This window comes from Tamandua tetradactyla, chromosome 4 (assembly GCF_023851605.1).
Source record: "Tamandua tetradactyla isolate mTamTet1 chromosome 4, mTamTet1.pri, whole genome shotgun sequence".
NCBI lineage: Eukaryota > Metazoa > Chordata > Mammalia > Pilosa > Myrmecophagidae > Tamandua > Tamandua tetradactyla.
This window is the reverse complement of record NC_135330.1, coordinates 115,058,359-115,075,987: the sequence shown is the minus strand read 5'-3', so window position 1 is coordinate 115,075,987 and position 17,629 is coordinate 115,058,359. Positions and strand designations below refer to the sequence as shown.

At 35.5% G+C, this 17,629-nt stretch overlaps 1 protein-coding gene across 20 annotated transcripts in view; it reads right to left on the bottom strand.

Moving 5' to 3' along the window:
- The window catches only part of CCDC122 (coiled-coil domain containing 122), a 96,950-nt gene that overhangs the window by 75,762 nt on the left and 3,559 nt on the right, over nucleotides 1-17,629 (bottom strand). For 3 of the 20 annotated variants that reach the window (XM_077158330.1, XM_077158323.1, XM_077158324.1), the window contains exons 1-2: nucleotides 10,236-10,669; nucleotides 2,633-2,748 (exon numbers count right to left, since the gene is read on the bottom strand). The exons of 1 other annotated variant lie outside the window; for it this stretch is intronic. In XM_077158330.1, coding sequence (XP_077014445.1) covers nucleotides 2,633-2,748; nucleotides 10,236-10,413 — 294 coding nt within the window. In that variant the 5' untranslated portion in view covers nucleotides 10,414-10,669. Of the gene's footprint in view, nucleotides 1-2,632; nucleotides 2,749-10,137; nucleotides 10,680-17,629 lie in introns of those variants that run through there. 16 more of the 20 variants (XM_077158314.1, XM_077158329.1, XM_077158328.1 and 13 more) reach the window with 11 other exon arrangements.

The following is a 17,629-nucleotide window of genomic DNA, read 5'->3' as shown; positions in this document are numbered from 1 at the left end:
AGCAAGCTAAAACCTGGAGCAAGCCAAGGGGAGCCAAGAGATGAAAGCCAGCCCCAGAAGAGCAAAGAGAGGAACCCTCATAGGAACAGAAGCCGAAAGCAACAGAGTCCAGGAGTACGGGACCAGAAGTGCCAGCTGCATGAACTTCCCATCTGACAGAGCTGTTCCAGACTCATGAGCCTTTCTTGAGTGAGGTAACCTCCTTTAGGTACCTTAATTTGGACATTTTCATAGGCTTTGAACTGTAAACAACTTATCAAATTCCCTTTTTAAAAGCAATTCACTTCTGGTATATCACATCCCAGCAGCTTGCAAACTGGAACAGTCATCATGTCTTCCCTTTCCTGGATTGATACAACAGACTAACTTTTTTCCCTGGTTTTAGTCTCTTTCCCCTTCAGTCTATTTCCCTTTCACTAGAATTCTTTCTCCTCTGCCTTCTCCTTCTTTCTCCCTTTTCCCTTTTTAAGTAGATTTTTTGAGGTATATTGATATAAATAAACTGCACAAACTTTAACTTTCCAATTTGAGGAGTTTTAACATACTTATATGGTCATGAAACTATCACAATTAAAATAATAAAAATGTTCATTGCCCATAAAAGTTTCCTCCTATTGCTTTGTAATTCATACTTTCCATCCCACTAATCCCAGACAGACTTTCTTGCTTTGTTTCTGATCTTAGTGGAGAAACTGTTCAGTCCTTCACCATCAGGTATGAGGTTGGCTGTATAATTTTTTTAGATGCCATATTTTATACTGAGGAAGTTCCCTTCTATTTTAAACTTGCCAAGAGTTTGTATCAATGGGGGTTGGATTTTATCATCTGCTTTTTTGGGGGGGGGGGGTGTATGATCTGGGAATCGAACCTGAGTCTCCCACATGGAAGGTGAGAATTCTACCACTGAAACACCCATACACCCATGCACCCTGTTATGTGCTTTTTATGCATCTAGATTTTTTTTCTAAAACATAAATGCAATCATTTACTCACCTGCTTAGCACCCATCAAAAACTTCTCATCCCCTTTACCATAAAATCCAGGTTTTTTACCATGGTATATACTTCCCACCTCTTCTCAACATATACCCTAAGTTATACCATCAACAAATACTTCTGATTTATGAATGTCCCAATTATTTGTCAGTCCTCTGGGAATTGCCTCAAGTTCTTTTTGTCTGGACTATTTCCCTCCTCTACCTCTAGAGACCTCTAGACACCCTATTATTCAAGTGAACTCCAGCTAACCTTTAAAACTCCACTGAAACATTATTTCCTTTGTGATCACTCTTTTTCCAGTGATAAATCTGTGTTGTATCCATGTTTCATTCATTAACACTACTACTCTGTATATAATTACTTCTTTACTTCTTTGTCTCCCTCCCCAACAGACAGTAAGCAATGTAACATAAGGACAATGTTTAGCAAAATGCTGAAGTAGAAAGTAGGTCTTCAGTATAAGTGTAATAAAGTCTGTGAAACTCTTTAAAGATTGAGAAGTTTCACAGAAAATTTCTCTATAGAAATCTAAGACATTATTATTTTTATATTATGTTCTATTGCATAAATGTATTCTTTTATGGAAGTGACCAGGGTGATGCAAATATTTAAAAGTCTATGGTAGTATTAGTGTCAGCATATGTCTGTTGATGCATTGGCACCTAAACCAATGTCAAAGTCAAGCCCTATGCTGTCTACCAGGGCTCAGTAGGGGTGCCTTACATACACTTATAAGAATGAACTATTCAGTGGTAGAATTCTCACCTGCCACGCGGGAGACCTGGGTTTGATTCCCAGCCCATGCACTTCCAAAAAAAAATTTCAACAAATGGTGCTGCAATAAATGGGATAGTCACATAGAAAAGTAATGAAATGTGACCCCCACCAAACAGCATACAAAAAAAAAAAAAGAACTAATTCTGTTACAAATCTTACAGGCAGCTCCTATTATTATCTCCATTTTATAAATGAGGAAACAGTGGCACAGAGAAATTAAATCATGAACTAAAAGTAGCAAAATTTGTCTTTGAAACTAGGCAGTTCAGCTCCAGAGATTTTAATTACTATAATATATTTCATAACAACTTTCATGAAGCACATAATAAAGTTAATGTTTTCATTTTGGTTTCTTCAGCCATAGTCAGAGAATAGTTAAATCTAATAATGCTGCATACAAAGACCAAATATGGCTTCAGATTCCATTATTGGAATTAGGAATATATTATGAAAGGTAAGAAACACAGAGGAAGGCTACTTGAAATGCCCACTAACAACAACTAACTCACAAGCCATAGCTTTAAAAACACTGGCATAAAAACTTAACTTTCCTTCAATTCAGCATTTTAGGGGGAAAAAAACTACCCAAATAGAAGTGAACTTTAAATAATTCTATGTGATACCTGGAGTTTCATATGCTTATACTACTATTACAATGACATGGTTGAATTGTTGTACATGGGAATATGAAATGTTCCATGAAACTGGAACATTCATACAGATTTTACTTAGGGATAACAAAATATTTGATAGTAAATAGGAAAATAGAAATTTAAAATAAGTATCCTTAGTACTTTCCCTGGCACTAATTTAATATAGATTTGAAGAAACATTGAAGACTATATGAAATAAGTTACCTGCAAATGGAACAGTACTTTTTTGTTTTTTTCTATCTCTGATGTTTGTGATTGTTGTTGCTTTGCAACTTGCTCTACAGCATCGGTTAATGAACACGAGCCTTGTTGAGCCATAGCTAGACAAAAGAATAAAGTACATAATAAAAATTAAAATGCAGATAATCTAAGAAAGCTATGCTTCTATATATAATAACTAAAAAATCTGATGTTTTTTCTCATAAATTAACTAAATTTAGGATCGCTAACCTTCCTTTTCTGACTCTAAACAAATCAAACTTAAGGAAATAATAACAGACAATTCAAAGTTGCAAAACAATGTTATACCTGTTCCATTATGGAACAGTATAAATATTTTGATTGTCCTAATTGTTTTTCCAGACCACTTGCACATATACTATAATTATAGTGCTACTGTAACAACTACATAGCAATTACAGATGATGAATTTTCATTATAGGCCTGTAATTTTTAGGTTGTTATGCCTTTTTATTCTTGGCCAAATTTTACAGCTTCCTTCTATTCTAATTTGCTATCAATTTTAACGCAATTATCCTATCATACAACTTTTGTGTTATTACTGATCTTTTAATTTTTTATTTCATAAGATTGCCTCATTACTTTCTTTAGGATATCCTAGACTCTTCTTTTCTTTGTTGCCTGACATTTTTCTGGGTCTATAATCTGCTTTCTCCCCTTTTTGGTTCACCCTCTTTACTTCTTCAAAGTAATCTATATTGACAATATCTCACTTTTCTTTGTTTCTTGCTGTCATGTACTGGTGATCCTGAAAGTGAACTTAATTATCTCATACCTCACAGGAATGGCAATGACATTTTGTCATTAGTGCCAAGAATTAAAATAGAATGTTTAAGTGTGAGCTTTTTGGAGGACAGTAGAACTGTATATGATCTAGGCTGTACTGCTTTTCAACTGGTATTACCCTGAGTAAGTTCTTAAATTCTTTGATCCCCAGTGTCCTCACTTGTAAAACCTCCTAGAGCTATATTAATAATTAAAGCAATATATGTAACACGTGTAGCACAGTACCTCATAGTTAGCAGGTGCTTCTAGTCCTATTATAACATTCTGAGAATACAGCCAAAATTTGAGAAATGGTGCCAAAATGGCTTAGCAGCTCCTGCCATTAGTATAGGATGTAGGAAATACAGCACTTCTGTCCAGTGCCATTCTGGCCAGTGTAAGACCTAAGCACATTTAAAATCTGATTGTGGTCTCTTCTGTATCCAGGAGTAATTGATAAGATAAACCAGTAGATATGTTTTTCCTCTCAAAGATAAAGAGTCCCTTCCTCTATCAACAAAGCAAATAAGTAGTGAGTTGGCAGAGTTAGTGGCATTCTCAGCTTTAAGAAAAAGGGTATTTGAATCTGCCTGTTCATTCCCATACAGAGGAAAACAGTAAAAGTTTACAAGATTAGTAAAAGTATTCAATGGCGCTTATTCTGAAATTAGAAATGGTCATCTCCTATTTAACATTTGTACATATGGATTTTTTTCTATATAGATAGCTCCCCTTTTAAAAATCATAGTTGATTTTTATAGAACTGATGAATCTTTCCAAATCATACTAAAGTCATGATAAATTTTGTATGTCAAAAGAAGTAAAATATTATCACAACAACAGGGTACCACAAGGAAGTCTGAAAAATCACTCAGTATCTTTCCTAAAGATTGGTTAAATACAAGGTATCTGTGCTTTAGCCACACTTGTTTTCCAAAAGCAAAATTTTACAGGATTGAAACCTGATATATATATATATAAGCGAAAGGAAAGAAAAACAAAACTAAATTGCTTCCTAAATCAGAGACCTCAAATCTATCTAGAAATATCCTGACAAACTAAAGAAATCCTGAGTGCTTTACCCAGTCAATTTAAAGGTTGTCACAATCACCCTTGGGAATTTATGATTCCTTCCTGTCTCTTTCGTGTTCCTTCCTGCCTTCAAACTTCACCTCATATTTATTTCCTTCAGGAAGCCTTCCCTGATATTGAACTCTGTTCAGGCCATTGCACTCAGTCCTTTGTGCTTAACATACAAAGTGGCTTCAGATTAGTCCAGATGCTTTCAGGTACTGTGAAGAATCCAGATCTGATTTTCTCTCTAGGCCTTTTGTATAGGTTTCATGGTCACAGGTTTCACTCTTAAATTCTACCTGCTTCCTTGAACATGCATGCACTCTTTTTGCTCTGTTTGTCTTTTCACTTGATTACAATAGCAAACACTTACATACTGCTTACTTTGTGCCACAGTTTTAAAAGCCTTAGATTTAGAAAAATAACAACAAATATTTATATAGTGTTTATTCTGTGCCAAGTGATATTCTAAGAGCTTTAGAGATATGAACTCATTTAACCCTTAAAGGTAGATACTATTATTATAATTCCCATTTTACAGAGAAATAAAGCAAGGCACAGAGAAAATAAATTTATCTAACATCAGACAGTTATTAAGTATCAGAGATTTGATTTGTGTTCAGGCAGTATGGCTCCACAGCTATGCCACAAGATTATGTTTTTAGGGAAGAACCTTTATACACAAGCGCAGAATTCAACTATTTTTGTATTCCTATATTGCTAAAATATCACTTTGACACACACCCCCCTTTCTATTCCTACATTATCTCTAAAGGGAACTATTTTGGTAAAGGCCATTGACAGAACTGCCTCAGTTCCTCACAGGCCTCTGGCAGCTTCAACATCACAGGTTGCAAGACTGAACTCTTCTTCAGAGGAGACCCAGTGAATTCTTCATACTCCTGGTAAATCCCCTCCTCCTCTTTCCCCCAAAATCACAGGGCTATTTCCATAATCTGCCTTAGAGGCTGTGGACACTATTCCAAGTATGTCCTACATTCCCCTTAACTTCAGTCCAGGAGAAGCCTAAGATTCCCAGGTACTTCCTCATCAGAGTCTCAACCTTCTTCAGCTTAGTAAAATCCCAAATTTGATGCTATATTACCCACTCCATGATCCTTTACATCCTTCCATTGTGACTTCTGGAACTCATGAGCAAAATCTTCATTTTTGTCCTCAACAAAGCTGTCTCTATCTTCAACCTCTTCAATGAACTTTTCCTTCATCGTTTTTTTCTAACTGAAATCCAAACATACTGCTTCTCACTCCACTACACTCAAATCACTAGGTCTGGAGATGGATCTGATTTTCCTCTTCCCTATAACCACTGCCAGCAGGTTATCTTTTCCTTCTCTCCCCACCCTCCTCATTTCTTTGAAGTTCATTCCATCAGACTATAATTTTTACATTTTACCGTTCCTTGCTGTTATCTACTGACCTCCTAATCTCTCCTCCTCTTCCTCGATTTTGCATGTGACTCTACTATTGGGATTCCAACATCCATACAGACAGTACTTCTAACACTCTTACCTCTCAATTCCTTGATGTCTCCTCATCCATCCTTCCAGGCCACCCACTCTCAAGATTATAACTGTGTCTCATCCATATTACCAGATTCATATTTCCATCTCTTTACATCTCATTTCTCCTAGTATCTTGACTCGGAGTTCTTCAACTACACAAAAACTTCCAACCATTGGCTTATCGACATTTTCATCATCCCTCTCTTCCTCGTGCATTCACTGCCCTTCTTACCTGACTTAGATTCCTTGCCTTCACCCTCACCACCCTTACAGCTCTCATCCTATCCTACTGCCCTGGAAAAATCCCAACCCGTTGCTTTGTTTACACCTGAGTGGCTGAATAGGTCTGAAGAAAGACATGCAACTTATGCTGTGGTCTCACTTTATATTCAAGACAATTCTTGTCAAGAGGTCCTTGACAGCAGGCCTTGAGGATTCCTCATGTTTCTAAAATAACTATTTCCCTCCTCCTCTGTCTTCAAACCTCCTACTTCTCTTCACTTTTCCGCTTTTAGTTGATAATCTGGCCTCTCATTTAACTAAGAAAGTAGGGGAAAAAACAGAGGGGATGGTAAATCTACCACTCTTTCTGCATATGTACCTATACATTAATCTATCCTTTTCTGGCAGTGTTTAAACTCTCCTTGTTCCTAAGGCTATTCCTTTACTTTTTACAGCTGTCTGCCCTACTCCTTTTTTTCACAGCTGTCTGACCTTACTCCTTTCAGTGATCCCTCAACATATTTTCCCTTTACTTGGTAAAAGCATATTATTCTAAACATCCCATCATAAAATCAATAACCCTCTCTTGACATTATGATCCCCTTCAGATAACAACACATTTCCTTACTCCCCTTTATAGTCGGTGGTCCTCTATCCTCTTCCTCTCCTCTCACTCTTCATGAACCCATTAAAATCAAGCTTTCACCATTCCACCTTATAGCTCTTATCAAAGCACCTATGACCTCCGTGTTGCCATGTTCAATAGACAATTTCAATTTCATTCTTACTTTATCTGCAAACATCCTTTGACACATTTGATCATGCCCTTCTCAAAATACCACACTTCTTGGTTTGGTTTGATTTTTGCCAGTTCCTCCTCATCTTTCTCACTTCTAAATGTTAGAGTGTTCTAGGGCTCAGGCCCCAGGCCTCTTCTTTTATCTAAGCAAACTCCCCAAGTGATGTCATTTATTTCTATGGCTTTAAAATCCACTATAGTTTAACAAGTTCTTAATTTATATCTCTATTCTAGATATCCCTATTGAACTCCAGACACATACTGAATTGCCTACCTGACATGTCCACTTGGGGTTTCTAATAGGCTTTTCAACTTAACATGTTCCAAACTGAATTCTTGATTCCTGCATCCTCTCCATCACCACCACTAAACATTCTCCTTCATAGTCTTGCATCTCAATAAATCACAAGATCATTTTTTCTTGTTATTCTGGCGAAAAACCTTAGCAGGGCAGTCTCTACAGGGTGTAGAGCCCAAGGAAGTTTAAACAGCCTTAACCAGCATAGTCATAAAAGAGAGGTCATTGTTGATGTCTATAGGCCTTTTGGAATTTCCTTAAAGACACCCCCCAGGTATGTGGCCTAGAGCTGCTTTTCAATTGTTCTACACCAAAGAAACAGAATTTGACTCTACTCTTTTGCCTACAGGCTACAAGCAATTCTTTTGGGAAAACCCATTTGTTCTGCTTTTAAATTATTTTAGAATCCAAACACTTCTTACCACTTATAAATGCTGACTTAGCAGAGAAATTTTACCTTATAACCCTCTCTAAAACATGACCTCTCTCTTTCATCTTCCATCTCCTTACCCTGCAATATTACTGATTTCATCAGTACTCACATCCTACACATTTATTTCTTTTCTATCTCCTTCTGCTAATGTAAGCTTAATGAGGTCAGAGACATAGAATAGTGTCTGACACACAACAGATACCTAACTGAGGTCTACCTCCACTTAAATTCACCCTGTCCTACTGACAGAATAATGATCCTACAGCACAGTTCTGATCACATCAATAGCATAGCCAATCTTTCAGATCCTTATTTGATGGAATCTCCTTTAACAAGTCTTTCTTGATCTTTTTATCAGCTGTGATCTCTCACACTTAGTACAATTGTTTCTATATCTCTATTATTCCATGGTGGGAAATAGTATAGATCCTAGAGACTGACGTAGTTTCGAATCCAGACTGGGGCATTCACTAGCTTACTAGTTAAATTCTTTCCTACCTGGGCCTCAGATTCCTTATTTGTAAAATGAGAATAATAGTAACCTTCCTCATTAGGGCTATTGTAAGGATTAACTAAAATAGGATATGTAAAACTCTTAGCAAATTTCCTGCCATATAATAAATCTTCATTCTTATAATTTTCATTATTTTATACTTATCTTTCCCCTGTTAAACTATAAGCTCCAGAAAAGAAAATATAGTATCTTATTCATTTTTGCATTATCTACAACATGGGCTGAAGTAATCTAAAGAACAAAGATTTATATAATAAAAAATAAAGTTACTGGCATTTCTTGATTTATATTTCTGAGGAAACATAAACTCACAGACTTTTGGATGATATTTATTTACACCAACTATTCATGAAAGAATATCCACGGTAAAATCAGGAAGGTTTTAGCTTTTTCCAGATCTATTTGTAGAAAAGATAAAAATGAAAAATAACTACTGCCATCTATCGATAATGCATTAGAATTGCATAAGTGAATGAAAATAGACTATAGACTAGGCAGTATCAATTACTCTTTCATTCAAACCATATATATGATACATATTTTATTATGCAAAGCATTGTGGGGGCATGAACTAAATGACCCTATATAGACTCAAAAAGAAATAGAAGATCTCAGCAGACCAAAAACAAGTAAAGACATTGAATCTATATGCAAAAACTACTCAACAAAGAAAAGTCCAGCGTCAGAGGGCTTCACTGGTGAATTTTACCAAACACTCAAAGAAGAATTAACTTTTCCAAAAAATTGAACTAGAGGGGACACTTCCTAACTCATTCTATGAGACCAACATCATCCTAATACCAAAGCCAGATAAAGATACCACAAGAAAAAAAAATTAGAGACCGATATCCCCAATCAATATAGATGCAAAAAATCTCAACTAAATACTAAGAAACCAAATCCAACAGCACATTAAAAGAATTAAACACCATGATCAAGTGGGATATAGTAGAGGCTTGCAAGTCAGGTTCAATATAAGAAAATAAACTAACATTAATAATTACCATAGTAACAGAATGAAGAGAAAAAAAAACACATGATCATCACAATTCACACAGAAAAGTCATCTGGAAAAACCCAGCATATCTTAGTGATAAAAGCAATGAGAAAACCAGGAATAGAAGGAAACTTCCTCAACACGATTAAGGACATATATAAAAAACCCAGAGATAACATCATACCATCCAAGATCAGGAGCAAGACAAGGATACCCACTGTCACTACTGTTATTTCACATTGTACTGGAAGTTCTAGGGAAGTTCTAGCCAGAGCAATTAAGCCACAAAAAGAAATGAAAGGCTTCCAAATTGGAAATGAAGAAGTAAAACTTTCCCTATCTGAAGATGTCATGAACCTATACCTAGACAACCCCCAAAAATCCACACCCAGTTCCTAGAGCTAACAAATGAATTCCACAAAGTGGCAGGTTACTAAATCAACAGGCAAAAATCAGTAGTGTTTTCTACACTAATAATGAACAATCTGAAAAGGAAATCAAGAAAATCTATTTAAAATAGCAATTAAAAGAATCTAGGAATAAATTTAACCAAGGATGAAAAGATTTAAGTGAAAACTACAAAACATTGCTAAAGGTTATCTAGGAAGTCATAAATAAATGGGAGGATATTCTACATTCATGAAATGGAAGATTAAATATCATTATAATATTAACTCTACCCAAAACAATTTACAGATTCAGCACCATCCAAATCATAATTCCTACGGTCTTCTTTGCTGAAATGAAAAAGCCAATCATCAAATTTATATGGAAGGGTAAGGAGCTCCAAATAGTCAAAAGCATCTTGACTTCAGAAAAAGAAGACTGAAGTTGGAGGACTCACATTTCTTGATTTTAAAACATCTTACACTTTTCAGCTGGAACCACCATCTTGCAGTAATTTGCCAAAGTGAAAAACATAAAGAGAAAGAGAAGAGGCACCTGCTGTATGTTTTCCATGCCTTTTAGAAAATATGGAGTTGTTCCTTTGGCCACATACATGTGAATCTACAAGAAAGGTGATGTCATAGACATCAAGGGAATGGGTACTGTTCAAAAAGGAATACCCCACAAATGTTACCATGGCAAAACTGGAAGAGTCTACAGTGTTATCCTGCATACTATAATTATCACTGAAATTAAACAAGTGAAGGGCAAGATTCTTGCCAAGAGAATTAATGTTTCTATTAAGCCTACTAAGCACGCCAAGAGCTGAGATAGCTTCCTGAAGCCTATGAATAAAAATGATGAGAATAAAAGGAAGCTAAAGTGAAAAGTATCTGGGTTCAGTTGAAGTCCCAGCCTGCTCCCCACAAGTCCCATTTGTGAGATCAATGGAAAGGATCCTGAGCTACTGGAGCCTATTCCTTATGAATTCATGGCATAAGAGATGTTAAAAAATAAATAAAAGATTTGTGGATCTTAAAAATGTCAGGTCTTTGATTTTTCTCTTGAGTAGAATTAAAGAAAATTAAAGAAAAAATATTTAAGGCCACACACCCCCCGGCAAAAAAAAAAAAAAAAACATACAAAGCTACTGTAAAGCATGGTATTGGCACAAGAACAAACATAGAGACTAATGGAATTGAATTGAGGTTTCAGAAATAAACCGTCCCATCTATGGCCAACTGATTGATGACCAAAAGTGCCAACTCCACTCAATGGGCAAAGAATTTTTTTTTCAACAACAGGTTCTAGGAAAACTGGAGATCCATATGCAAAAGAATGAAGGTGGACCCAAACTTCACATCATATACAAAAAATCCATCAAGAAGGATCAAAGATCTAAATATAAGAACCCAAGTATAAAACTTCTAGAAGAAAACAGGGAAGCTCTTCAGGACCTGTGTTAAGCAATGGTTTCTTAGACTTTACACTGAAAAGCATGAGAAACAAATGAAAAAATAGACAAATAGGGCTTCACCAAAATGAAACCTTTGTGTTTTCCATGTTGACCAAAGGATGTCACCATGAAAGTAAAAAGACAACCTATAAAATGGGAGAAAATATCTGCAAACCACATATCCAATAAGGGTTAATATTCAGAATATAAAAAGAAATCCTATAACGCAACAACAAAAAGACAGAGCGTCCAATTAAAAAACTGGGCAAAAGACTTGAACAGACATTTCTCCCAAAAAGATATGCAAATCGGCCAATAAGCACATGAAACAATGCTCAACATCATTGTCATTAGAGAAATGCACTCAAATCCACAATGAGATAACATTTCAAACACACTAAAATGACTTTTATTTTAAAAAAGGGAATGTGGAGAAATAGGAACTCATTCATTGTTGGTGGGAATATGAAATGGTGCAGCCATTATGAAAAACAATTTGGTGGTTTCCCAGAAAGTTAAGTATAGAATTATCATATGACCTGGCAATCCCACTTTTATTTATATAGTCAAAAGAATTGAAAGCAGGGACTTCAACAGATATTCTACACTGATGTTCACAGCCGTTTTATTCAGTTTCCAAAAGATGGTAGCAACCCAAGTGTCCACCAACAGATGAATAAGCAAAATGTGGTGTATGTATGCATACATGTATGTGTGTGTATACACAGATACACACACACACACACACACACACACACACACACACACAATAGAATATTATTTAGCCATAAAAAAGAATGAAGTTCTAATATAGGTAACAACATGGATGGTCCTTGAAGACATTGTGTTGAGTGAAATAGGCTAGATACAAAAGGATAAATATTGCATGCTCTCACTGATATGAAATAATAAGCAAATGCATAGAGTCAGAAAGTAGAATTAGGTTATCAGGGGCCAGAGTAGAATTAATGCTTAATTGATACAGTTTCTGTTTGAGGTGATGGAAGAGTTTTGGTAATGAATGATAGTGATAGTAGAACAATATTATGAATATAATTAACTCCACTGAATTACATATTTGAATGTGGTTAAAAGGGGAAATTTTAGGTTGTATATATGTTAGTAGAATAAAATTCTAAAAACCATAGGACTATAAACACAGTGAACTATGGACTATAGTTAATAGCATAATTATAATATTATTTCATCAATTATAGCAGTGGTACCACACTAATGGAAAGAGTTAATAATGGGGAAAACTGTGCATGAAAGAGATATATGGGAACTCTGTGTATTTCTGTATGATTTTTTGGTAAATATTCAACTTCTCTAATAAAAAAATTAAAAATAAAAAAAAATGCCATGATTCCAGATTTCAGAAACTCACTATCTTGCACCTCCCTCCAAGTAGATTAGCAAAATTAAGCAAGGTTATAAACCTCCACTGGGATTTTCAAAAGTTTTGGGTTCAAAAGAGTCAAAGGGAGACAACTACATACATGTACACATCACATAACACGATTTTTCATTCTGAAAGAAAAAAGCTGATGTGTGGACCTGCCAGGCAGCAGAGTATAGCTAAGTTTATAATTCCATCATATCCCCTTTAGGTTGGACATTTCACTAGAAAAGAGGGAAAGAAAAATAATGTGGATAACTTTCACATAAGTGTGAAACTGGATTCTTTCCTAAGTGAGAGTGGAGTTCAATGCCCAAAGCTGATATTGGGGATGCTATAATTAACCTAAGAAAAGAAGATAAGATAAAAAGGGGTTCCTGGAATGAAGGTGATCTTATATTTGTATTTGTAATAAGCACGATGTAATAATCGGGATGCTTCCATTCCAACAAACGAAAGGGGCAAAATGGGAATAAGACACTTATTGCACAAATGAGCAAGAATCAATATTACATACGCCAAGTAAAAAAAGATTAAATCTTTTTCAACCATATGCTTTCAAGAGAAGTCATAAAATCATCAGAATGATTCAAAAATAACTAATTAAATCATTAAAAATTAATTATGTGCCAGCATTTTTAAGAATCTTCTGAAACTAGGATTACTCCTGTCTTTGCCAGAGAGTATAAAGTTTGAAGACATGGAGAACAAAAACCAGAGAAACATAAACTCCATATCCAAGATGATATAAGTAACATTCATACCTTACTCATATTGCTTCTGGTTTTCTACTAATAGTAGGATTTCTCTGAATACTGGGCCACCAAATATTTTGTTTGGGGGTATAGACATAAGAGGAATTGATCCACAGCTCACAATTAAGCTGAGGGATGGCCAGGAGACCGTTTCAAAAAGATTCCTACCAGTGGGACAGAAATCCAGTTACAACCTCCTTGTCTCACTCTGGACAATAACAAGTAAGGTTTTTTTCTATACTCTAATAAGTGATTTCTTTCTTTTTTTGCTTGTTTGTTTTTTATTGTGAAAAATAGCATATCCAAAAAAACAATAAATTTCAAAGTACACCACAATAATTAGCTGTAGAGCAGATTTCAGAGTTTGGTAGGGATTACAATTCCACAATTTCAGGTTTTTACTTCTAGCTGCTGGAGACTAAAAAAGATATCATCATAATGACTCAGCATTCATACTCATTTGTTAAATTCTTTCTTCTCTGTTATAACTCCACCTTCTTCTTTGATCTTTCTCCCACATCTTTAGGGGTATTTGGTCTATGCCCTTTCTAACTTTTTCATGTTGGAAGGGCTGTCGATACTATGGGATAGGGAAGAGGAACTAGTTGATGTTCTGGAGAGGTTGGTGCCTCTGAGTTTCAGAGTAAGCATGATTTCTAAACCAAAAGGAATTTTTAAGGACATTTGCATGTGTTACTTGTCTTATTAACTTTAACGAAAATAACACAGTAACAATTGTTCACAATGTTTTAAAATTCTGTGTTTTCTCATAAAAAAGAAGAAATAGATTTACATGGTGGTGTAAGAATGACTTGGAATTTCCTCAGTGGGGAAATTTTGGACCTCAAAATGTATTTTGTCTCTATGGAGGAAAGTGAAAATGGTTTATGTTAGACTTTTTCATGATTCCTTGGTTTAACTGATCTTTTCAGTATATTTTTTAAAAAGCCACCTTTGAAGGGATGATGTCAACATAGCACCATAAGACATCCCCTGGAAAATTCTCCCCTCATGATCAACTAATAAAAGGACAAGTTCCAAATCCCACTTTGAACTCTGGAGTATGACAGAGACTGGAGAAGAAATCCACAAACCCTGAATTGAGGCAAAAAAAAAACCCTCTCCAAAACCAGGAAGTTTTCTGACCTGGACCCACCAGTCCACACCGCTCCTGTCACTCATCCCCATGCAGTTTGGGAGTTGCAGAGAGGCAGCACAGACTGGGGCCCTTCTGCTGCACATGCACATGACAGAGCCACTCACAGCAGCAAGTTGGAACCCCACCCATATCCAGGCACAGACCCAAGTCTGCAGAGAAAAAGGGCAGAACACAAGCAGCAGAGAAGTGCCACAGAGAAAACTGCCCCCAGAGAAAAAAAAGACCTTGGCAGAATTGTGGGTAAGAGGTATACACGCTCAATCCAATCTCTATTTCCTGGAAAACCTAAATGCAAAATGGACTCTGGATTGACCCACCTTTCTGGACTGACCCCATCAAGGTCCCCAGGAAAAGACAGCCTAATGGGAAAGACACTAGAGGCATAAGAGCCTCACAGAGAAAAAAACGGAGGATGGGAGAACAGAATTACTGTAAGACAGGTTGGGTCCCAGAACTGAAAAGTATAAGGAAAAGGGGGTGAGGCTAATAATTTGAATGAATCACAGAAGCTGCGAAGAGAAGTCTTCTCAAAAACAAACAGAACAGACCAAAATTCTAGGAGAAGAGAAGAGGAAAAGAAGTTTTCTCTTGGAGGTGAAACAATTGCACACAAAAAAATGTAATCTTCAAAATTGTGCCACATATACAGGACAAGAATAAGATGAAGAAGAGCTGAGAAAATCTTAACAGTTAAACAGGAGCTACTGTAAAGGTTCAGACTAAATTAGAACAAGCATCAAAGAAGAGCCTTGATACAAACCCAATCAATAATAAAACCCTAGACTAGAGGGAAAAATCAACCCATAAAGTTAACACACCAAAATAATCAGATGGCCAGACATTAGCAAAAAATTTCAAGCCATACTAAGAATCAGGAAGATATGATCTGGTGAAGGGAGCAAATTAAAACTTCAAAGGAGACACAGAATTTGGAACAACTAATCAAAAAAGTTCAAAGAACTTTCCTAAAGTAATTAAGGAGATGAAGGAAAATACGCACAAAGACATAAAGGATATTAAGAAGACAATGTGTGAGCATAAAGAAGAATTTTAAAGTTTAAAAAGAAACATAACAAAAATTATGGGGATGAAAGGCACAAAAGAAGAGATTAAAAATGCAATAAAAGCATACAGCAGTGTGAAGATTTGAATAGGTAGAAGAAAGAATCTGTGAACTAGAAGATAATCAAAATCTTATTCAGAAGAACGGAAAAATCAAAGAATAAAAAAAATTGAGCAACATCCAAGGGATTTGAGTGCTAGCATGACGAGCACAAACACATGCATCATGAGTGTCCAAGAAGAAAACAGAAAAGGGGTAAAAAGAGATTTGAGGAAATAATGGCCCAAAATTTCCCAACTCTTATGAAAGTCATAAATATATGTGTCCAAGAAGCATGCGATACTCCAAACAGAATAAACACTAATATACCTACTCCAAGATACACCTGCCAACGGTCACCACTGTTGTTCAACAGTTCAACATTGTACTGGAAGTTCTAGCCAAAGTTAGGCAAGAAAAAGAAATAAAAGATATCCAAATTGGAAAGGAAGAAGCAAAACTTTCCCTATTTGCAACTGACATGAACTTACATACAATAAGTCCTGATAATCTACAACAAATTCAGCAAAGTGGCCGGGTACAAGATCAATATGTAAAAACAATAGTGTTTCTATACACCAGTAAAGATTAATCTGAGGGAGAAATGAAGAAAAAAATTCCATTTATAATCGCAACTAAAAGAACCAAATTTAACCAAGAATGTAAAAGACTCATACATGGAAATCTACAACACTTACTTAAATAAATCAAAGAAGAAATAAATAAATGGAAGAATATTCTATGCTCATAGACTGGGAAACTAATTATTGTTATTGTTAAGATGTCCATTATACCCCAAATTATTTTCATATTCAATGCAACCACCATCAAAATTCCAACAGCTTACTTGTAGAAATGCAAAAGCTAATCATCAAATTTATTTGGGGGGGTAAAGGGCTTAAAATAGTCAAAAGCATTTTGAAAAAGAACAAAGTTGAAGGATTCACAGTTCCTGACTTTATAGCTACAAAGCTAGAGGTCAAAACAACATGGTACTGGCACAAGGACAGATACGTAAACCAATGAAATAAAATTCAAAGTTCTGAAATAGAACCTCATACCTATGGCAAAGTGCTTTTTGACAAAGCTGTCAAGTCCACTCAAATGGGAAAGAACAATCCCTTCAAGTGGAAAACTGGATATCCATATCCAGAACCCTTGTCTGACACCATATGAAAAAACTAATTCAAAAGGGATCAAAAACCTAAACATAAGAACCAGGACTATAAAACTCTTAATAGGAAATGTAAGAAAGGATCTTCACGATCTCATGTTAGACACTGGTTTCTTAGACTTTACACTCAAAGCACAAGCAACAATGACAAAAATAGATAACTGGCCGACTCACCAAACTTAGTAACTTTTTTGCCTCAAAGACTTTATCAAGAAAGTGAAAAGAGAACATATTCAGTGGGAGAAAATATTGGGAAACTACATATCCAACAAGGTTTAATATTCAGAATATATAAAGAAATCCTACAACTCAGCAATAAAAAGACAAACAACTCAATTTAAAAATGGGCAAAATACTAGAATAGACAGAAATTCCTTCAAAAATGATATAAAAATGGCTAGAAAGTACATGACTACATGTTAAACATGATCAGCTATTAGGGAAATGCAAATCAAATCAAAACCATGAGATAAGATTTCATATCCACTAGAATGGCTACAATTAAAAAAACAAATTATAAGTGTTGGAGAGCAGGTAGAGAAATAGGAACATTCATTCATTGCTAGTGGGAATGTAAAATGGGGCAGCCACTATGGAAGAAGGTTAGGCAATTCCTCAGAAAGTTAAGTAGAAAATTCCCATATAATCCGACAATTGCTCTACTAGGTATATAGTAGAATTGAAAGCAGGGACTTGAATAGGTATTTTCACACTGACATTTGTATTGGTTATTCACAACTGCCAAAAGATGGAAGCAATCCAAGAGTCCATCAACTGATGAGTAAACAAAAAGTGGTATATGCATACCATGGAATATTATTTTGCATCAAAAAAAGGATGAAAAGGATGGTTCATATGACAACATGAATGAATGCTGAAGACATTGTGTTAAGTGAAATAAGCC